This window comes from Hermetia illucens, chromosome 6 (genome assembly GCF_905115235.1).
Source record: "Hermetia illucens chromosome 6, iHerIll2.2.curated.20191125, whole genome shotgun sequence".
NCBI classification, from domain to species: domain Eukaryota; kingdom Metazoa; phylum Arthropoda; class Insecta; order Diptera; family Stratiomyidae; genus Hermetia; species Hermetia illucens.
The window spans coordinates 2,255,791-2,279,812 of record NC_051854.1 but is presented as its reverse complement, the minus strand read 5'-3'; the positions used below and the strand labels follow the sequence as shown (position 1 = coordinate 2,279,812).

Below are 24,022 nucleotides of genomic sequence, written 5' to 3'. Positions count from 1 at the left end.
CAGCAGCACGAATTTAAAGACGAAAATTGGCGCAAACAATAAATCTGAGTCCGCATCTCAAATCCGGAAATCTGACTTTATCCATGAAATCAATCCGAAAACATGCATTTCTCTGAATTAATGAATGGTTTTTACATAGAAATGATTGTTTATCGTTGCCGCGGGGCGGTTTCCTTTTTAACAGTGCCCTCGGTTGCCACCGAAACTAACATCCAGTCTTCCTTTTTTCAACGGTCCACATAAATAATAAAAAAGTCATGTGTTGGGAAAGATTTCTCCATGAAAATGGTAATTAAAAAATAAAAGCTTGAATGAACGGAATTAAACGATTCAAATAAAAGTAAATAAAATAGTCCAACGATGCAGTAAGGAAACTTTCTTGCAAAACCACGAGGAAATTAAGAATACTCTTTCTGATTAGGCAATAAGTTGATCAATAAATGATGGAAACACCTTGATTCCTTGCCATCCCCAAAAGTAATCCTCTAATTAATACCATTGACGAAAAAGTAATACTTCTTATTGTAAAGAAACTTTTAAAAGACTTACCTGAGCTCCATATAACATTTTCTTCTTTATGTTCCCCCGTTGTACGTGACACTCGTAAACACTTGTTCCGCGGTAACACAACACTAAACTACTACGAACTAATACTACGAAATTATCACGGAAGACACCCGAAGAAAGATTAAATTTTAAATTATTTCCCGCACCACTTTCTCATTAGAATGCGTAACTACTTGTAAACTGGGATTTTTTGAAGATAGTTGGGAGCAATATTCGGAGTAAGTGCCCTTTGTTGAACAACTTTTTAGTCCACGAAATTGCTGGCTAGTAAAACATTTATATTCCCTCTTATTGGATAAAGATAGTTTCTAGATATCTCACATCGATGTTCAACTAGAAATGAAAGTCGGAAAAAGGTTAGGAATGGGGGAATCACAGAAGGGAATAGCTGAAATCAAAATATACAGAAATAACCAATACTTACTTTTCAGATTGCAAGAGAGATTTTAAATTTTTGCTAAAACAAACTATTGTACTTCAATTAATGGAAATTTCGGTAGCCAATGTGTTTTTGTGTTTTCTATTCGATGGAGTTAGTATAAATATTGTGTGTTGGTTTTAGTTCATGTCCTATTGAAAAAATGGAAGAGTACTTTGCATTATTTTTAGATTGTGGCAGTTTTTTTATATTTTATTATAACTTCATTAAGATACTTCAATCTAAAGGTCTTAGTTCTATTCAGATTTAACATTTCACTAAAGTAATATTCCTAAACCTACCTAAGACTCAGAGGCCATCCACTGGTTTTGTACTTTCTTCAGTATCTACTAAAATTAAAGCACCAACAATTTTTACGCTGCAACGGTGATATCCTTGCACTATCTTATTGCCAACTATGTAATAATTAACAAACTAATACACGTATTCACAGAGAAGAGTCAAAAGACGCCTTCAACTCAAATTATCTTCAGATAATTCTGCAACATTCGAAACTTATTCGATCGACAAATTAATCGTCGTCTTGGGCATCTATATTTTCGAGTGCATGCCGACAAGTACAAATCACATCTGCATAATTGTGTTGCACAACGACCCCACTCGCCATTATCCACTGCACATAGTGGTCGTCCGTTGTAGCATTTCCATAAATATGGGACGAAATACTGAAGATACATTGGACAATTGGCTCGTCCGTAACATCGATCGTGAGCTTGACAACATCTATCAATACCATCCGCTGGGATACCAGCTCCTAGAAATCCACAATAGCATCCGTATCCTCTGAGGAGAAGTGGATCGCAGCCGGTTCCACATTTCAGCATGGAGTATAGTTCACCAATCCCTCGTTTTTTCCTAGACTTTGTGCTGTTGGACCTGGAAGAATTGGGAGAAAAGTTTGTGTTTTGGTTACAATTCGTCCAAGTTCTGTACATGAAACAGATTAAATGCCCAAAAATTATAACTACAAGTCGTGATAAATGGGAATAATCTCAAAGAAGTGAAGGATTTTAACCTGTAAGAAATGGGCGTGATTGGTTCCTTTATCCAAAACAAAGATTTTGTGCTGTAGGTTAAACACTTACACTGAAGAAGGGAAACTTACTTAAACTCCCACTTAGTCGAATATCCAAAAGGATCATTAGCTCTTGCAATATACACATCGTTGTTCTTATGAGCGCTCCTAGGATTAGCAATTGGCCATTTCGGAGGTGCTGTACTATTCAAAACATTCGACATAATACTGAAAACCTCATTCAAGTCATCCATATCAGCCGCAATTCCTTGTGAAACCTTTCCAGGCAAATCCCACTTCTCCTTAATATCAGTGTCATCTAAAAAGTTCCATTGCAACGGAACCGAAACGTTGTAACCGCCGATCTTTTTTGAATTCCTCAAATCTGCTTTGATCAAAGACAGATCGGTACCTGGAATCCTGGAATATTAAAAATTTTGTTTGATCCTTAACCGAAATTTTATTAAAGATTGAAATCATACTTTTCACTTATACCGGCATCGCTCAAATCTCTGTATGGAATAATTTCTCCTCTCCAACCGTCAAGACCGACTTTTTGCCATTCCAGGTCGGCATTTCTAAGCATCAAGGGGATCCGCGAAATGTTCGAATTCTTATACTGCGGATTTTGCCTTTTACGAATATATTCCAATAAATTTTCAGCCTTTTCATTAAGTCGCTGCATGTAATCGATGAAAGTTCGTTCGGTTTGGATATTTTCGAGGATAGTATTCTCGTCGTTATTATAAAATGTTGACGAGGGTTTACCCGAAATAAGTGGATCAATGTCACTCCCTTCTTGATTCAAAAACCGTTTAGCCGAGAGGCGGTTCAATCTTATATTCAACTCTGTGATGTTCGGAAAAATTGGCCTCTTGAAATCAGTCCTTTTCATAATGAGATGCTTGTGTTTTTCGTTTGGTAAAATGAACATGTAGGTAGGATTTGGATTTCGTAGCTCAAAGGTATGTGCAATGAAGCTGTGCAACTCTTCACTGGGGCCGTCAAAGTAAAGGGCTCGCTTGATATCGCCGTATATGTCCATGCCGAACTTACTAGAGGGATGATAACCATGTCGAGTGTCCCCATAATTATGCTCTGTGAATAGAATAGAGGCGATCTAAATTTGTTGCAATATTTCGATCTAATTATTAAAGATTTCAGATTTTCTAGGCTTTCTGATCGGTACTTTTACTAAACGTCGCACGGCTCACAGTGACAGCCACCCCAACCCCAACCGTAGTGACACCGACCTGCCACCAAACAAAATAATGCTGGGGAAAGATGGTGATCCTCTAAAAAATCAGCAGGGTTCTAAGATGAAAAAAGGTACACTAGCAGCTACGAAGAACGGAGCTGAAAATACGGAAGAAAGAAAGCCTGTGCCACAAGTGTGATCGTCGGCAACCGAAGCGAAACATAAGGGAAACGAATATGGTAGATGGGTCAAAGTCATTAACAAAAAACGCGAAGAAGCAAGCAAAGGTGCGAATTGCTCTGTATTTCCATAACGAACTATGTGATCGGGCTGAAAAAAATACTATGCACGCTCAAGATATTAGTAAATCTATGGTGAAAAATTCGCATTTGTATCTTTATCTAGTTCCTCACAAAAAATTTCTAAAAGAAAACCAAAAAAACGGCCTTCACACGGGATGACTTCCTTAAGTCGCAGGAACTGGGTAAAGAATCCATTTTGAGCCTGAAAAAAAAACCTATGGTAATACTCCCTCGGCCACAATGCGAGGCAGTGAAGAAGGTATTGGCGGCAGGAAAAGTTCAAATTGGATGGGTTGTCTACCATCTTTGCTTCAGCGACATCAATCGGTTCAATCGATGCAAAAGGTGTGGGGAGAAAGGCCATATTGCAAAAGAATTCAATAGAAACGCGAAATGCCTATTAGAAGAAGAAGGGGATAACAATCATATCATCAGTAGTAAACGACCATAATGCAATGCAAAAATGAAGTCATTCAAAGAAATCTCAACTATTGCAGAGTCGTTAAGGATTCACTTGTGCAGACTATCCGCAAGCTTGAGATGCAGGTTACCATTGTAAGTAAACAATACCGAAACCATTTCGGTATTTGATGAATCACAGATCCGACTGGTGGTGCGGTTGTATGGCCTATCTTGTATAATAGCAATGCTTGTGGCTTTGTATGGACGAAAATAAGAAGCGTGTACGTGCACAACCGCTAAGTCCCACTCAATCCTACATTGAGCTTGAAAACATATTAACCAAACTTGCTCCCGACGAAAGGGGACGAAGTATAAACGTGATTGCTGGTGTTTTTAGTGCATGAGCCCTGTAATGGAGAAGCGGAGAGAACAACGCAAAGGGTCAAATTTTTCTTGAGTTTTGGGAGCCGCAGTTCGCGGTCGCTGGCATCGATTGGACTCGTCGCCGATGTTCGGGAGAAGTGTTCCTACTCGAAGTTAAAGGGCACTCTCGTCAAGCGACTGTCGCTAAGTAAGTCAGCAAAGCTGAATCAGTTGCTGACAAAGCTCACCTTAGGTGATCGTTCCCCTAACCAACTGCTGCGTGAGATAAAGCAGTTGGGCGGGGATAAGATTGGACTTGAGCGTCTGAAGTCGCTGTGGTTGTAGCGAAAAGGGAAAATGTTAGAACGGATAATCTATAATAGATTGCTTCCGTTTCTCAGGAGCCAAGTAGATCTTTCAGATCAACAGTGTGGGTTCTGTAAAGCTAGATCAACCATTGATGCAATCAAATTAGTTACTGGCTTGGCCGAAAATGAAATTCACGGAGAGAGTATTACTAGCAAATAGTGCGTCGTAGTAGCCCTGGATGTGAAAAATACATTCAATTCGGCCATTTGGAGCCATAGACATAAATCCCTGGCGACGATTGGTGTTCCCATTTACATATCTCGCTGTCATCGTGGACGCTCTGGTATGACAGCGATGATGGAACCCAGGGGCATATTGTTACTGCGGATGTAACACAGGACTCTGTATTGGGCCCACTATTGTGGAACATAATGTACAAGAACGTACTTAATCTTTCGATCCCAAAGGAAGTCACGGTGATGGCTTACACCGACAACATTGAATTGGATATGGTGACCGAACGTTTCGAAGATGCTGAGTTGTACTCATTTAAAGCAAATAATGGTAACATTATGAGAGCGATGCTGGGAAGTGCTGGCAGATAGGGTCGTGTTGCGCATTACGGTCGGGTTCTTCTTTTAGCGAAGAAGATTGAGCTCGACTGGTAGAAGGACCGGATGGCAAAGGGTCCTTGAACTAAGAATTCCGTTTCCCCTCTCCCCTCCCGTTGGTAAATGGAATTCCCTGACTTGAAGGCTCGCCAAGCCGGGAAAGCGGGAGGACTAGCCAGGAAAATGTGTTAAATGGCTCCAGGTTAGTTCTCTGATCATATAGAGATGTTTCATTGATAGTCCGAAAGCCTTGCTGGAGTCCAACATTCTGTACGTACACACATTCACCTACCCTATTTCCAAAAGCATGTTCTGAACATTTTTGGAAAATATGTGTGGAAGTTTTACCATTTTCCACACAGAATCTGCGGACAGTGATCAGCTTCCTTGTGTGGTAATTTGGGCTGCAATGACTTGGGCCACTATGACTTTACGGCTGTTCTTGGTAAGATTTAAAAAATTCTTCACCTTGGACTCGTTATCAATGGCGCAAACCAGAGTTCTACGACTGGGTCCTAAGGGCTGTGCAACAGATAAATTAATATCAAGTTTTAGTGGCGGGTGATGAAGAGAAGATGAATGACGCAGGACTCACTAAAAATTTAACAAAGCAAGGCTGAACGCAAATAATTTCTTTTCTATTTTGTTTGTGTAAAGAAATATAAAATACGTCCATAATCTGTCCAACTGAAGTTCCTGACCTAAGGAACGTCATATTCTGCCTACTTTCTAAGTCAGAGACATTTTAGATATGGTTGGAAAGCCAGATGGCAACCAACAGAGCCTATTTCAGCTTACAAAAACTGTTCCGCGCGAACGTCTCACCATAGGGTCAAAGCTCTTACTGTACAAGACAATGATCTTGCCAGTTCTCATCTATTCCTCGGGGACCTGGGTCCTTAGCAAAGAAAATCTTGACCACGTTCGAAAGAACAATCCTCCGAAGAATTTTTGCCCCCTACATGAGGATGGACGATTCCGTAGCCTAGATAACGACGAAATCTATAAACGATACCATGTCCGTCCGATTGTGGGTAAAATCCGGCTCAATAGGTTACGGTGGGCGGGTCACTTAATCTGTATGGATGGAGATGATCCAGCCAAGAAAGTCTATAAGGGCAATATCTATGGTAGAAAAAGAAGACGAGGCAGACCCTGCCTGAAATGGAGCGATGGCGTAGGTCAGGACGCCAGACAGCTTTAAGGGATTGGGCAGAATTCACGATTTTTCGGCACGCGTCCCATCACTATCACTTCTCTGGAGATGCAATTAGGTTTTCTCGAGTCTATATTCATCCTCCAGAATCACGAACTACGTTACTGATATCAGACGAATTTTATTTCCCATATCTTCCTACTCACCACGTGAAGTGCATTCCTCGGTAATCCAACTGATGAATATCATCAAAACAATGACTTTAGCAAGTTGCATTAAGCTCATGCTGAGTCCAAATAAAAAAGTCCTTTTACTGTACTATATTTCCGTGTACAAACTTAATATCACTCAGGATTAAAGGGAAGATAACTATTTTAAGGAAACTTTGTCAGCTATACAACTACACTAAAGTCTCCATCCAATCAAGCACTACTAATTATAATTATCATAACCGCCTCGTTTTAGACTCTGTGGTTAACTGATCAACGATAAAATGCATATCAAACCCGAAAGTATAACTGGCATCACTATACACTCCAAATTACCATCTTTCACACCTGCTCATTTGCAAGATCGTTGTCTGGCGTGGGGCCCTGGTGCGACCACCCCAGCTAAAGATCTCTTACCCATTTGTCATTCATCTAAAACTCACTGCATAATCCGCTGCACAGGTCTAGTGGCCATACTGGCAAACCATGAATTATCGCTCCATTGGAGCTCTGTCTGGCACGCCTCATTATGACTTTGTATACAAATTCTATCTTTGCCGGGCCAGATATTGTTTCCACTTTAAACATGCGATTACAAACAGCCCGCGCAGAATCTAATGTGAGGTAAAGAGTAACGCAATGAGGAAATTACTTTCTCTTAACATTATGGTCCAATCTTCGTTTTTTCTACGACTACAAAATGCTTCCGCGAAAACTGGGTTCAGTTTGGAATTCATATGTAGCACGCAATGTTTGGATGTAAAAAAAGAAACATTTAATTTTCGGTTACAAGATAAGTGTAACTATGTTTGGTTATGTCATCTTTACGCTCTGAAGATGCATCTTCATTAATGGAACCAGGTTTTTCCATAATTTTGTTTTTATTGAGGGGACTAACTAGCTAATGAGGTCTATGCATGAACATCTTTAAAAATTCAGTTTTAATGAAAACCTAAGTAAGAAAGATAGCGTATGGTAAATGAAGTGAAGACTTTGTTAAAGCATTAAAGCAGGCAGTGTTTCAACATATAAACCTTTTTTCTATCCTCGATTTACATAACTTCAACAATCCTGCTCAGTACCTTTGTCCACAGGATCCCATAATTCACGAACATGACTATCTGTGGAATTTACACAAAGACCAATATAATCCTGAAATGTATCATGATCTCGGAAAAACTGGACTTCCTGGTATCCTGAAGAAAAAAACCAGACGCATAGAGAACCGTATTCGCTTCAAATCAATATCAGCAATTCCAAGGGTGTTCAGCATTGCACTCCAACGCCTTTGAGTTAGGGATAGGAGCTGCTGTAAAGAATGAACCCTAAACAAATCTTGGATCACAGATTCGATCAGTTACGCCACCAGATGGAACGATGCTGGATGAGGAGCCGTGCACCCGCCTCTCCGACGTTCTAAGCGAGATCTCCTAGGCCTCTGGGTAAGTGAGACAGCAAAACTGAATCACTTGGTGTCGGATTTGATGCTTGGCTACCGCACCCCCTGCCAGCCACTGAGGAAAATGAAGCAACTGGGTGGGGACAAGGTTGGCTTGAAGCCCCTGAAGTCTTTGTGGCTTCAGCAACTGCCCGATGGCACGCAGGCTGTGCTAACGTGTGCCAACGGCAGTTCCCTGGGAACGTTAGCCGCAACGAATGATAAAATACATGAGGTCCATAAGCGCTCCACAATCGCGGATGGCGAGATGACTGAAATGCGGTAACAAATAGACACGCTGACAGCGGCTATGAATGCCTCGAGAGGACAGACGAGAATACGTTCGATGTCCACCTCAAGAAATGGCCGGTCGAAAAGCGAAGGCAGAAGTCTGCATTAAACTCCGGCGTGTGCTGGTACCATCGTAGGTTTCCAGATATGGCCCATGCACGTTTATCGCAGCACCAAAAAAAACTAGGTCCGTTAGGGGACGCGGCGACGTCTACCCGAAGCGTAGCGACACGTTGCTTAACAGTGTACGACCCATGCAGAAGTCTTGCTCCTCCCCGTCTCCAGACCCAACAATTTGTTTCCTCAGCAGCGAAAATTAGCGGCACCAAAGTCTAGGCCAGTGTCCAGATAGCTGTGTGGTTAGAGCACAAGGCTGTGGGATTTGTATCGTGATTTGACGTCAGATACCAGTCGACTCAGCTATGAATGAGTACATGAGTCAAATCAGGGTAATAATCTTGGGCGACCGCAATGCTGGCCTCCTACAGTGTACCATTACGGCCTTGAATGAAGTGCTCTAACACACTTCAAGGCCTTGATCCAATTGGATTATTATTGGAATGATTATTATTATTAAACTCTACGCCCATAAGCAGTCTTGGTTTGCGTGAGACTTTTTCGTGGCGCTATTTTAGCTGACATCAGTGTCTCCATATGGTGGACATCCAGAATAAGCCCGTAATAGACTCCACAATCCCTCTTAGGTTGTCAGGGAAAATTTCAATCTCCTGGTCAAACAACAATACTCTCTTCATAAGTTTTGAGAATGTTACCGACCCACGCATTTGCGCACTCCTCCAGAAATATCGTTACATTACTACCGAATCTAGTATCTCTCAGCCAGTTCAACATGGATGTTGGGCACCATATCAACACTCCTGGCTCGCCAAGGTTCTCCAAGGTGCATCCTTTACCACCCCAGAAACTAACTGTTGCACGAAAAGCATTTAATGAATTAATTAACAAAGATATATGTAGACCTTTCAACGGTTTTTGGTTATCTGCACTTCATCTGCCCACCAAGCCTAATGGCGAATGGGGACCTGTGGAGATTATAGACGCCTCAATGCTTAGACTTTCCGGACCAGTACTCTATTCCACTCATCCAAAACTTTGCGCATTACTTAGCAAACTATTTTGTTTGCTCAACCTTAGATCTCACCATCACTTACCACCAAATCTCTGTAGCTCCTGAAGATGTTCCACAGACAGCAATTTGCACACATTTCGGGCTCTTCGATTTCACACAGATGGCTTTTGGCTTGTGCAATCCGGCACAAACCTTCCAAAGGTCCATTAACTCTAATACGAAACTTCGATTCGTATGCTTAGACAATGTTCTGGTGGCTTTTTTCGCCGAGACCGAGCATTTGACAAATCTCTAGTGCATTTTCAACGTTTCATTGATAATGGTCAAGACCATGGTAAACTACTACCATCATTTCCTGTCCAAAGCCGCTCACCACCAGGTCCTATTTAACGCCTTCTTGTCTGTTCCTAGGACCAAGAAATCTCAGGAGATTGTGTGGTCTACAGAAGTCGCCCAAGCTTTTGGAGCTATCATGACCAGCTTTTAGACGCTACACTTTGCCATTCCCTCAACAGGACGCACCCCTAGCCATGTTCGTCGATGCCGCATACATTGCAATCGGCGCTGTTTTTTATTCGGGATCCCGTTTCGCTTCTGAGACCTGGGCCATACATTCCGACCGCTTTTCGCTCGACGTACCGAGTGCGTGACAACGAATCGGCTAGTCTGCAGAGAATATTTCTAGTCATCGATGAACACGTGAATTATGAGACCAGACAATGCATCGTATACCAGAAATGTAAGGTTTTTAGATATGCTAGGAAGGAAGTAGAAGTAGGAGATATTGTAGGACCTTTGCGTCATTGATTGATTTATGCGGTGACCTGAGCTCTGACATATATTACAGCATAGTCATGTGCTGCGGACTTGACTAGTACTGAACTCAATGCATTTATTGGTATTATTCTTGCTGCCGGTGTCGCAAAGAACAAAATGCAAGAATCAGCACTCTTGTGGCGTGCCTAAGTAGATTCCTTGACATATCACACACCTGAATTTCGCCAGCGAACTGATAAAACCGCTCCCATTCGCGACATTTGGAATTTTATGAATGAAAACCTTACGATAAACCATGAGCGGCATGAATGCGTCCCCATTGACGTGCAGCTGTTTCCATATCGCGGCCGAAGTAAGCTTGAACAGTTGATTTCATCGAAGCCAGCAAAATTTGGTTTGAAAATCTGGTGGCGCTGCAATTCGAAGACCAAGTATCCCTCTAAGAATGATGGGTAAGATCGTGAGGTGAATTAACACGAAAATGTGTTGCTATAAATCGCCAGGTCAAACCATCGTGGCTAATAATTTTTTCACTACGTTGGCAGCAGCTAAACGATTGGCTGCTCTTGGACTTGCATTTGTTGGCAGCATTCGATCCACTAAAAAATTTCTGCCGGAAAAGGTGAAGAGAAGTGCTTGCCGTTCTCTCGTCTGCATTTGGGTTTAACGAAAACTTGGATTCCCTGTGCAGCAATGTGCCAAAAAAGAACAAAGTCGTCAATTTGCTGTCCACCGTACACTATTCAAAGGATTGTTTGGTCGATGAAAAAAAAAATCAGAAGCGATTTTATTTTACAATAAAAATGAAGCCGGAGTTGACTGTATGGACCAAATGGTTTAATTTTTTTTTTCAACAAAAACGCCAACCAAACGTTGGTGCTTTGCACTGTTTTACATGTTGCATATTATGGGGTTGGCTCCGTATTACATTTGTAAGGAAATCGATGGACTCAGTCGAAGATGTCCTCGCCGCACTTTCCTAACTACGCTTTCCAATACATTGTTTCTTCCAAATATCGAATATCGAATGACCAATATCCATATCATGAAAAAGTTCACAGCTCGTTCGATCATCGAATAATTTTTCGATAGACAGAGCAATCCTCCAGCAAATGTTGCGACTGCATATACCAGCGGCGCCAATATTAACGCAGGTAAACGAGATTGTCGCCTTTATTCACAAGGAAGTGATAAGCTGCGCCGAAACAACTCGTTTCTTGAAACCCGTACCATACCATATATTCCAAATAAATACAGACTCCTGGTCAGGCACCATGTGTTTGACCAAAGGTAGCCAACACATGTGTCGGACGGAGGGTTATTCCTGTCACATAGGCCTTCTCCTCTCCTAGTATTCTAATGGTTTTAACATTTCACAGTAGCGGCTGCAAGAATAAAGACGGATACAAACATCCATGACGAATCGAGAATTCGAGGCGGTGAGACTGAGGGAATTACGCTCAACCAACTTAACCCTCGCACCGTGTTGAACTTTACTAGAGTTCGTTTTTGACAAAAACAACATTACATAAAGTAAAAAAACGGCGAACCTTACCTTGAGAGGGCTAAATATTATCTTCATTGAGAACTGGACTTGATTCTTGATTTTAAAAACATCGAAAACACTGTTAACTAAATTATCCAGAGAGAAACAATTCGTTCGTTCGAAGTTCTTGACTTTTACAGCTTCAGCCCGTATGAAACTGAAATAAACTGTCGAGGACTTGATTTACTCATAATTACCTCCTCGGCCATTCGTAATTCGATACTTACTATTTGTATTCTTCTTTCTTCTTCTATTTTTCTTGCTCACTTTTGAATTTTTATTAATTTTTTTTCTTTATTTTTTCCTGAAAACTATTCTTCAGTTACCGCCGTCAATTTCTTCTTTTCTGAAAATTATCAAAAGAGAAAAATCTTTAACAATAAAACACAAGAGAATGTTCGATATTTTGAAACTGCTATTTTTAATTTAAATAAATTTTAACAAAATACAAACAACAGCACTTTGAATGCTTTTGTTTTAAATTTTTTTTTATTATTTTCATAATTTTTCTCTAACATATTTAATTAACTTCTTTCCTTCATGTATAAAAACTTTCCACGTTCGTCACCCTGCTGCTTCGTTTTACATCGTTTTGCTTCTTAAAACCTTGTTTTTTGTTTTGCTTAGTTGCACTCTAAAACTATGTAAATTTTTTACAGTATATACAGTCAAATGTATTATAATCCTTCCTTTTATTCCTTTTTCATTAACTAAACACGTAGAGAAGAAAGCGACCCTTCTCTCAAAACTATTGAATTTAATTATACTGAGATAAAATCATTTAAAATTAGATAACGTAATTATGTAGATATTAAAGGCATGGTTTGTGAATATTCAAGGCATCGCGAGAATGGAGAAAAAATTTCATTTAAGTCGATTTGAATGGATTTTTTGGATAGAATCATTGCATGTACTCGCAGGTGTCAGTTCAATTTATTCTTTTAAAATTTGAAACTTGCTTTCAATGTTTTCTCTTCTTAATTTTGATGTAATTATGGATAGAGTGGCAAGAAGATATGTGGAATTTTTGTATAGCAGCATTGATTTATTTAAGAGGCAATTGCACGTTTTATGCGTATCATCCCGAAAATTTAGATAAAATTTGGTATGATAACTTCTAACAAAATAATTTTGCTTGTTGTGATTTGTTGTGTCTTAACTCATTCTCGGATTTCGATTCAGAAATCTAAGTGAGTTATTGGAGAGAGGAAAATTGTTGAGCTACTGACTAGTTTCAATTACTTATTTGACGTCGGCTGTTAACCACCAGACAGACCAGACCCTACTTTTTTACCGTATTATAGGGATTTGTCTATTACATTTCCCTTGAAGCTATGCTTCAGTTGCATTGTCTACGCACCTCATGCTGTGCAAACGATAAAACTGCAACAAAGATGTGATAAAAGCCTACAAGTCTTCGGAGATTATTGCGTGCAAGTTTGGAAAATGTTGTCGTATCTTTAGACGAAAATCAATCAGAGAACCGTCCGTAAATACTGTAGTTTTCTTGTAGCAAATCATTAAAAAAAATCAAAGACAATTTGAGTACACCTCAAACTTAAACACATTTTCTCTGGAAATCAATTGTCCCCTGCAGAAGGTTACAAACCTTATCAAACGAAAATTTGGATATGGTTAAACCTTGATCAAACATGAGCCACGAATACATCCCCCCTAAGCATTTTTATAGCTAAACCCTACAAATCAAAGGCATATAGAGGCGATTCTATTTGTTTCGGGCAACCCAAATAGTGAAGGAAACAAAAAAGATGGAATGTCACAGGAGTTTAATGCAGTAAGCGATACATGCCGCTTTGTTCAGTCCATCCCATAATTGAAAACAAGCACAGAAGAAAAGCAGATTTCACATTTACAAACCCCCAGTCTTCGGCGGGAGGGGCCCGTAGGGTACCTAAATGCATGGTGAAGGGTAAAATCGAAGAAAAACGCCCAACAACAAAACCAAGGAAACTATGATAGAATCACGTTCGAAGTTGGCAATTAGAAGAACGCAGCGCACCTCTAGAAGAGCCTTATCTTTGAAGATTTCCTCCCCTTTTTCTCGCAGAAGATTTACTAGGATTTAGGATAACAACATTTTGGCAACGCCAATTTTCGGGAGAGAGAGACAGGAATTATTTTACTCGAGCTTACAATTATTACAAAGGATCTGGCCGAAGCTATTCACACCATTTAGTAGATCAAAGGAAAAATTAATAGATGAACCCATCGAATAACACTGCAAATAGGGGGACATCTTGGCCATTGTGATCATCCACACGAAACAGAAAAAAATATGTTCTTGCGAATCAGTTTTATTTTTCCCTGCACCGGCAAGCTAGCAGCAACTAAATTGATGAATCCCGGGAAAACGAATGACAGGCAAAATGTCTCTGTCACCAGCGAACCCGATAAGATAGGCGTTTGAACTTGGCGACGATTGTATAGTGTTTCCAAAGTCAGCACTTTCTAATTGCGAGATTAATTCCATATACCAATCGAAGCTCAGAATAATGGTGTCGTCATTCGTGTGGCGGCGATAAAACCCTCTTTTATGCAGAAAGTATCAATGCGTCATGATTTCTAAGATTAGCTTCGAAAAAGGTAGAGATTAACAAGAGAGATATTAAAAATTCTGAGTTTTGAAGCCCGTAATCTCAAGAAAGTTGCTCAGGTCAGTGATGTGTTTTTCCGAACAGCTTTAGGGTAGATTAGTCAGTGACTTTAATTCGCCCTAGAGTTATCCCCTTACTCCCCTTTGATTTGTGAATTTGCAATACTAAAAGATGACATAATAATTCGCAATTCAGAAGCAAAAATCGGCACTAAATCCCTGAATTCACACTTTAAACAACACTTTTCCGAAATAAATTCAATTTAAAATACGAATCTCTAATTAGTGGTGCAATCTCTATTCGCAAACGCTTTCAACAATATAAAGTGAACTACGGAATAAAAGTTCGCGATCTTAAGAAATCCGCCCCCCAGGAAATGCTTTCTTTAGGTGGTAGCCCTGAATTTCGGAAGCAGTTCTCATTACATGGAGACATCCCACTTCTATTTCACAGCATTCAATCAATCATAGCTGGCTCGTCAAGACAGAAGAATATTTCGACGAAAGTTTAGAGGAAATCAGTTGTCAAAAATGGTTCTACGTTCTGTCAAATGAAATCAACTTCATCAAAACATACCATTTCCGGTTTACCAATTTAAGGTCGATGAATATTTTTGGACATTTTTTCCGTCTCGAAATACCTTGAAAGTAATGCAATCAAAAAGTACCTATCTCGTATCCATGCCCGTCGCAGCAGAATTCCCTGGGGTCCCAATTTTTTCCAAGCGGCTCGAAGAGGCTTTCAACAGGATTAGATGGATATCACAATCTCAACGGGCAACGTGGGTGAGGGAAGAGATATTTTTCACACCAGGCTTTTGCCTTATGCTGTATCATATTAGACATTTCCAGACAACATAGATCATAGAAGGGAACCTGGACGACTGCCCTTATGCCCTATGGTCCTGCTGTATCATATTAGACACTTCCAGACAACAGAGATCATAGAAGGGAAACTGGACGACTGCCCTCTGTAATAATTGGTAGGAAGAGGCATATCAAGCAATCGTTAAGAAAATTTGCGGCCGACGGCATATACATTACTTCAAAACACTAAATTTCTCAATAGTGGCTAATGTCTGAGCTTGCAAAGGACTTGTCAGTGACATTATAAACGCTAAAACTCAACTAAAGTTCGTGGCAGAAAGGCATCGCATATTACGCAGAATATCGCATAGTACGCAATGAGTCAGATCAAAAGTAAAGTCGTGAACCGCATACTTTTGAAGCGGGGCGACCTCGGTCGTAATCGATCATAAGAGGGCAATTTTACGGTCACAATTTGCTATGGTACTTTATGTGTGACGACCCAATTCGTAGGGTTGAAAAGCCGTAATCAGAAACCTTCGAAAATTTAACGAAATAAGGCCATAGCAGATGTATAAGGTTCCGATAAGTAATTGTACTTCCAGGAGGCATTCGAGGAGGACTATTTTGATCAGATTGAGTAAATGCATGGTATGGGGAGAGCGGGATTTTGGTTTTAAAAATTTTTTTTTTTTTATCAAGAAGAATAGAGTATCACGAGAGGTTGCAAGCCTAGTCCCACATAGTAAGACGGAATAAGCGAACTGACGGGTAAGTGAGTAAGGCGTGGAGAAAGTGTGAAAAGATTTAATGATCCGCGGGTTGCTTCCTTGAAAGGACAAAATTTATTGTTTCCGTAACACATAATGTCAACTCCCTTTGAATTCAGCTATATTACCGATGGTTGAGGTTATACCGAATGTAAACAGAATCGCCTTGACAAAGGAAACAAATGGTTCCCGAAATACGATTTCTTCGGATTTTTTTTATTGAAGAAAAGGACACCTTCTACTGTCTATATTTTATCGTGACCAGAGTAGATGGAAAGAGTACCCACTAAAAACATCTATGATGGATTATTGTCATCATTAGATGCGTAAAAACAGGTGACGATCTTAAGCTTGTTTGAATAAGGAGCTCCCAACATCACAGTTTTGTTCAGAATCCATCAATTAGCGTTCTTGTCTATGCCACTGCTACCTTCAAACCGAGTTTAAGAGACGACGGGAAGGGGAGAGGAAGAAAATCAGATAAATACCAAACACAAAACTCAAATTACACAACTTGTAGGCTCCAATGAAGGATGGTCCCAGAAACGTACTAATAGGGGTGTTGATAGACGTAGTTGTATGACGAATGAAGGCGGGGATATACACGCTTATAGATCTGAATGCCCGATTCGTATGATCAAGGGACTGATAATTTATAGGGATAACCAATTATCGGAAGTCGAAAGTAAAGAAAATCAACTCTGGGGACTGGCAAATATGTACGAATTCGCGGTTGTGGAAGAAGCGATCAGAAGCTCTAGAAACAGTCGCAAAGCCGAGATTGAAGAATAAGATGATGATGCTTTGGGTGTGGTGGGACTATGAGAATATCATTAACTATGAGCTACTCCAGACTGGCCAATTAATTCATTAATTCAATTAACGAAGCAACTAAGAAAAAAAGACCAGAAGAATGACGAAATCCTGTGGCGTATTCTTTTTGCAGGATAACCCGAGGCGATACCCATACCCATGGTCACCGGACAAAAACTGAAGAAGTTTGCCTGGAAAGTTTTGATCCATTCACCGTATAGCCTCGATCTTGCACCTTCAAATTATCATTTACTCCGGTCTCCTCAAAACCTTCCATGGGAAGACTGGATGGGTTCTAAGTGTTAGCCGACTATAAAAGACAATGAATGGCGTCTTGCGGTAATGCAGACAAAATGCTGCGTTGGACCAATGGTGTGACACGTTTTAATCACATCCGAAATGAGGATATCTGCGATCGTTATGGGGTTGCACAGATCATGGAAAAATTGCGAGCGAGGCGTCTTCGATGGTATGGTCACGCAATTCGTGCTAACGAGAATTCACTTGCCAAGATTGATCTGGACATCGAAGCCGATGCTAAACGACCAAAAGGCAGGCCGAAACAGCGGTGGCTTGATACCCTGGATGGGGATTTAAAAGCCTCGAGATTGCACCCAAATCAGGCATTCGATAGAGCCAAATGGCGAAACGGGCCACGACGAGCCGCCCGCTGCTTGTGAACGGGATAAAGGCTGAAGAAAAAGAAGACGTATGTCAAATATTGGTTTGTTCTCGCTTCTCGTTCCTCCCATCAAATGGTGATACGCACTTGATTTTTTGCAGTAATTGCCAAGGAGGTAGATGAAAAATCTGGACGCAAATTTGAAAATGATGTGGCTTTCGGCTGAAATCGCTCAATTAGCTCAGTTTTGCCAAAGTCTCTATTCTGCCACCCGCCGTCTCTCGAGAAAACTTCGGATTCGAGGTGAATCAATCCTTTTCTTGCCTCTTGTTCTGTTTTAGTTCATTTCTGTTGCAAATATGATTCTGCTTTCTTTTTATAATTCTCGCGTAAAACAAAACCTTATTAAAATCAATCTGTCTGTCGGCTAAATTCAAGTTACTAACTAGACTTGTTGTCACGAAATTTAGTGGGAATGTCTGGTCTGTTCAACCCTTTAAATGCAGCGAGTAACGTAACCTTCTGTTAAGTTGAAGAGAGGATTCCCCATGCATGCAAAAGATGTGTACTTTTTCGCAAAGTATCGCCATATGGAGTATAAGACGAAATGGCTTAATTAGTATCCTTTGGAGATAACTTTCAGCATCGCTTGGAGGATGAGGGAGTTAGGCCTCGAAGTGCAAATGAAAGGAGGGCACATAAGAAAATCATCAAACCTTTTATAAGCGCAGTGTCCAGTTTTCGGCTTCTTAACTTGTTTTTATATATTCTCTATCAATCAAAAGCATGATTTTGAATGTTTCCCAATCCACTCCTGGGGTATAGGGTATCCTCACAGTCTCTTAATTGCTTTATTCATATTTTCAGGGAGACAACGTTTAAGTTGAAAGTGTGTGAAAGTGACAAGCACAAAGACGAACACAAACATACATGACGACTGGGCTCCGAACCCAAAGCAACGAGATTGAGAGGCTACCCCATACTCTTTCCCCTCAACTATCGTGCCATCAAAAGTATGATAATAAAATGATCTTCCATAAGAGGCCGTAGAGACTATGTTTGATTTAAAAAAATACTTCCAAGTGTACTGTTCATTAAATTTGGCTATATTGTGACGTTTCGACCTAAACTAATTTTGGGAGAGATTTACTTTAGGCCGAAATCTTTTTAAATTTAAAAACAGTACATTCGAAAATATTTTTCAAAATACATTTTTCACCTCTTATAACGAAGAAAAATTTGTTTTCCGCATAAAAAGTATTGAAGAAACCAAACTGGATCTTACCTTAGGGGAACCTTCTTCGAGACTTGATTGTTGATTGACAGCTAGATTTCTCAAGTTTCGATAGAAATATGTATCAAAATTGAAATTATAAGAATCCTTTGTCTGGTTACTTACTACATGACGTTTCCCTCTAAAGTGCCTGTAATTGTATAAATGATACAATTAAGCAGAGATAGAGAGATTAAGTTCATATATGAGTATACCAGCAAAAGGACTTGCACAGTATCCGGAACAACAGGTAGTGCTCCATAAAGAATGCGTGAGCTTCGACATGCATCCAAGGACATCTTCGAAGGATCGTAATTATGGAATTATTGTTTGTCTTGACATTACGATCCATCAATCTCCATTCGCAGTCAGATTATTTTGGAGTCTCTTTTTTTCGCCGAATATATGATAATTTCAGCTTCAAAATGACTGAATAATTACAATTATTTCACGTCCAAAAATAAGGTTTTTGGTCTCTCGTAACAATTCTCATTTCCAATGATAACAGTCTATAAAAAATTCAACTACATATTACTCTGGGGAAACTGCAAGAATGCAAATTATTGGACAGAACATCTTGAAATTAAGATGGAGAATGTTTTCTTAATTGCTCGGACAATGGAAGATAATTTACTTTTTTCCTGAAATTCATCTGAACATCTGCTAGATAAATTTTGAATATCTAGCAAACGATCAGTTGTTTTTTTAGATTTGAGGAAGAAAGTAAATTAGCAAACACCGAGAAAATATTGTTGAATTTGACTTGAATTTTGTGTCACCGGAAAGATTGAACTGAATTTGAATTGATCGCTTCGGAGAAATTTCATAGACAGAACATAACATTGGAGGAAAATAAATGTGAATAAGAGAAATCACGGGAATGAAAGGAGCGATTTTTTGTCGTTTTCTGATTGTAGCTCAACATTTTTCCAAGCCTATTTTTCAAAATAAAGAAAACTTAAAAATTAAAGTTCTCTTCATGTATATTCCGTGCATACATTTAAAAAAATAGCTAAATTGATTGAATTTAACTAGATGAATTCGGATCACTGTTATGCATAGAATTCTTTATAGAAATTAACATTCTTACTGTTCACTTTGACTACTACATGTTCAGAATCATCATCAACATCACTCTATCATTATCAACATCAAAAGCGAAAAAGCAATTAAAGAAAATAAATATAAATATCACAATATGCAAATTGGAATTGAAATCTGTGAGTACATACAATCATACAAATGAGTGAATTATCTATTAGTAATCTATCTTGAAAAAGAAGTAGAAGAATAACGAGATTGCAGGCATTTTTGTTTTGATATATATGCGTTTCCACTTTTTTTTTCAATTTTATTTTATATTTTCGTGTTGCTGCTTCACGTTTTCGTTTAGCTTTACTGTTGTTCTTCCATTCGTTTTTGAATCACTCAGTTCTCAAGTTATGTTTTCCATCATTTGTTGCATTAACGTCTTGTGTGTTTACGTTAGTATATCTTTGCTGATTTATACCATTTTTTGCAATATTCCTGTGTTTGTATGGTAGGTACGGACAGAGTATTATATTGTATCTCATTTGTTTTGTGTTTTTTTTTCGCCGTTGCTGCTGTTTACAAATGTAATTTTAAATATTTTACATCAGAATAGTTAAATTCAATGCACGCGTCTTAGCTCTATGTATCATATATAAACACTTGCGCTCATGGGCTCAACAACAGACTAGGTCTCAAGAAAATTTCAACAGTTTTCCTTCGTGTTTTCTGTCTTCTTATCATTGGATTTATGTAAACTTATAGCGTTACACTTATCTCACGATTTGTCTCCATATTTTTTTCTCACATTCTTTTCCGTAGTTATTATTTATATGTACAAATTGTATTAGTTTTGTTTTGTTCTTTATACATCTAACAAATGAAAGTAAAAAAACGTCTACTTGCTTTTTGAATTTAAAAAAAAGGTCTGACTGGACGACAATGTAAAATAACAAAAACAAATTCATTGGGAAACTAAGATAAAGAATAAAACATAACTCATAATTCGATGTTGTTTCAAACTAAAAACATATCTTCTAATCCATAGAAACTCTATGACCACCAGTCGCATATTAGGGAACATCATTCGTTCATTGAAATTTTATATATATATAAAAAAAATCGTCTTCGATTCGATTTTCTAATTTTTTTAAGGCGTTTTTAAAAGTGATTAGTTTCATTCTTTGTTTTTCATTTGCTTTTTTATATCTTTTTTATAGAAAATAAAAAAAATTTGGTTTGTTAGAAGGCGTCACCGTCGTGTTAGCAGCACTTCAAGCCAGCAAGGACATGAAGTAACATCCTGACGTTTATAACCACTTCCCCATCCTTTGACAAAACTAATTCTCATACTAAACGTATCGACAGGGCCCATTTGAGCACCGGCTATATGTTTTGGCCACAATAATGTTTGTGACATAGCCCTGGAAGAAAAGAAAGATAAAATGATTGAGTACAGTTTACAAGTTGATGTTGTTAATTTTAATTAAAATATATCCTAAAATTGCACTAAGTTAAGCATATAGTACTGAGTAAAAAATCCAGTCAGTTAAATGCACCCTACTTAATCTTGCGTAAGTCCATTATTTTAATTTGAATTGACAAACAGTTCATCGGGCATTAAAAAAGAGCTCAAGGATACCATTGGGACAGAAATTAATGCATCAACGATTCGTCGAGGGCGGATTTCATGGCCGACGTCCCGCAAAGAAACTTTTTTAGATGGAAGAATGCGGAAGCAATGCTATTTATGGGGAAAGGACCACGAATATTGGACCCTGGAAAGTGGAAAACTGGATTATTCTCCGATTAATCCCTATTTAATATTTTTAGGTCGGATGCGATCCACCACGTATGGAGAAGATCAGGTTAGCGATACGATGGCAAGTGTGTTCAGACCACACTGCGCCAGCCGGTGAGCAGGATGATCTGGGGCTGCGTTCCGCTTTATGATGTGAAAGGACTTTCATTAATTGATGAACGAGTCCATGGTGCAGCCTATAAACGAATCTTGGAGGAACATCTGATACCTTGAATTGAAGAGCAATATCAATATTCAAGTGGGGTCATCTTTCAAGACGATTCTGCGCCCTGTCACAGGTCCCACATTGTAAGTAAAATTTTTTTTCATTTTCTCTAGCTGTTTTATAAGAAATATTCAAAAATCAATTTGCACACAATTGCTTTGCTCTGAACTAGGCGTAATATATGTGAGGATTTTCAATCACAAGCAGAAATGTGTAAAAAACAAAAAAGCTCATTGAATTGGACAAATTTAAAAAATGCCAAGTGATTAGATTGAGGACTTCATTGAAGAAGGGAGCAACTGATCTCCGAAATACAGTATTTTTTGTTTAGGGAATTCCAATCCGCCATCAAGTGGACTTAGGACTCCCTCGACTCCCTAAACAAAAACCTCCTCCTCAGCTTCAGCCGACTAAGTCCTGGTTATAATTCATACATATATCATGTTCTTGAATTTATATAAAGGTGCAAACACACATTGTAAACATTTTGGTCAGGTGCTCCCCGGCCAGAGAGGGGGCAGCGTCTTTGTTTCAATAAATTACTTTTTAGTCAAATAAAGAAAAATCTTCTTTAATCGGCGCAATCACCCCAATGACTGAACCCTAGCGAAGTTCCGAAGCTAAAGTTGAATCAGAAGAAGATCATCAGATCTGTTGGGTAATCTGCCGATTTTATCCTTTAGAACTTCCTAAATTCGAACGGAGGAAAAGAATTGCCATTAAGTCGGCGAATAAGACCGAAAATTGCAGTATGTTTGTCTCGAATTGGTTAACAGGAAATGGTGCAGCTTCGTGGTGACGCTCCCCCGCAATGAAACTGCCTCGTGTATCATATTCGCTTCGCATTTCTTTGCGAAAAAACCTTTAGAGACCAAGAGCCAAAAACATTTCCGAATATTAACGTGCATTTGAGCTCAACGATTGAAACGAACGAAAACGATTGAAAGTTGAAAGGGCGATTGTTTTCTATGTCTGGATTCAACACTAAGCTTTCGAGTCTATGTAGATTAACATATACTAACCTATAATTGTAGGCCTTAAGGCAGTAGCCGGGTAGTACTTTCGAAACGCGAAATCGACCATCAGCCTTGTTTAGCGTTGGCGAATATATAAAAATGTCTTCTGACGAGCGATTGTACAACCAAACGCTATCAGTCTCCTGACTAAGTGTTACACCTAAAAAAATCGACAAAAATAGAGGAAAAAAATGCTAATTACTATTATTATTTTTAATTGGAAGTTTTTTTTATAAAATTACCTAAACCAATTTTTTGTCTAACTTTATTAACAGCTTCTGGAGTTTCAGACTTCCGTTGATTAGATAAAATTTTCAAACACATACCATCCCCACGTGGCTGATCATAAAATACATTCACAAATGAATTTTCAACGGGAAATATATCACCAACACGTTGAGCTTGCTCCCAATAAGCTAATTGACACCATCCCGTCGGATGTAATGAATCTGAAATAATGAAAAAAAAAGAAGGAAATTAATAAAATTTTTTGGAAATTTTTCTTTAGATTTAATTTATTTAATTTTATTTTATAGAAATTTCACGAATGGGGATAGAGCTTAGTCTATTTAACCTAGTGATTATTGGATATACGGGAAAAGGTCGGAAAAATCTGTCTTATAGTCAAGGTTTATACTGCAGTCCTATCTGTCTAAGGCTTACAAAATACTAACATTTTAAAAAATTTTAAAAGAGGAATAAGGAAGTGATTGTGACGCCTGCATAACCATGAAATCTATGAGCAATATCGGGACTATCAGGGTTCGACAGGCTTCGATGAATGGGTCATTGCATCCAATTTGTTGAGGCCTGGGAAGTCCAGACCAATATCGGTATGCCAAAGTAGGCCTTATTCTTGCTGGAGCGCTGAAGAAACCGGGAATTTGGAGTAACGAACTAGACAGTATTGGTTCGAAATGGGAGTGTCAGAAACTTTCGATTGTGGAAAGTCCACACCGGACCCTGATTATTGCGTCAATAATGACGAAAATCAGGAGAAAAGATAGCTTCCTTGACAATTCAGGATTCGGAAAAAAGGCCCAGCGATCACATCAATATTGAATCAGGAGATGAGAGAAGATAGCCAATTAATTATTGCTTCATTTCTTTCCTACTTTTTAGAGTGGAGTTTCCTTTTCTTTCCTTCTTCAGAAAACGCAAAATTTGTCATTTGTGTGTTTGTTCTGGAAGTGTAGTCTCCTTGATGATTGTCTCCCCGGTATTCACTGGAATCACAGTTTTTAACACCGGAAAATGAAACTTTTGAGAAGGGTCTACACTATGCCATCGTATCTGTATTCACCATCATCAACCAGTCAAATTCTGTCCTCCCTCCCT

General features: G+C 39.0%; 2 protein-coding genes across 6 annotated transcripts in view; both read right to left on the bottom strand.

Moving 5' to 3' along the window:
* Nucleotides 1-11,851, bottom strand: part of LOC119659260 — a 189,463-nt gene extending 177,612 nt beyond the window's left edge. The window contains exons 1-6 of one of the 3 annotated variants that reach the window (XR_005250331.1): nucleotides 11,723-11,851; nucleotides 2,504-3,119; nucleotides 2,112-2,441; nucleotides 1,288-1,882; nucleotides 992-1,137; nucleotides 550-900 (exon numbers count right to left, since the gene is read on the bottom strand). Coding sequence is in view for 1 of the 3 variants with exons in the window: in XM_038067252.1 (XP_037923180.1) it covers nucleotides 1,465-1,882; nucleotides 2,112-2,441; nucleotides 2,504-3,119; nucleotides 6,569-6,647 (1,443 nt within the window). In the remaining 2 variants the exon portion in view is untranslated. Of the gene's footprint in view, nucleotides 1-549; nucleotides 901-991; nucleotides 1,138-1,188; nucleotides 1,883-2,111; nucleotides 2,442-2,503; nucleotides 3,120-6,568; nucleotides 6,828-11,722 lie in introns of those variants that run through there. The other 2 variants (XR_005250330.1, XM_038067252.1) reach the window with 2 other exon arrangements.
* LOC119659261 (mothers against decapentaplegic homolog 6) overlaps nucleotides 11,745-24,022 on the bottom strand; it is a 66,774-nt gene continuing 54,496 nt past the window's right edge. The window contains exons 4-8 of one of the 3 annotated variants that reach the window (XR_005250332.1): nucleotides 22,927-23,133; nucleotides 22,691-22,844; nucleotides 18,625-21,065; nucleotides 11,941-12,059; nucleotides 11,745-11,880 (exon numbers count right to left, since the gene is read on the bottom strand). Coding sequence is in view for 1 of the 3 variants with exons in the window: in XM_038067253.1 (XP_037923181.1) it covers nucleotides 20,894-21,065; nucleotides 22,691-22,844; nucleotides 22,927-23,133 (533 nt within the window). In the remaining 2 variants the exon portion in view is untranslated. Of the gene's footprint in view, nucleotides 11,881-11,940; nucleotides 12,060-17,249; nucleotides 21,066-22,690; nucleotides 22,845-22,926; nucleotides 23,134-24,022 lie in introns of those variants that run through there. The other 2 variants (XR_005250333.1, XM_038067253.1) reach the window with 2 other exon arrangements.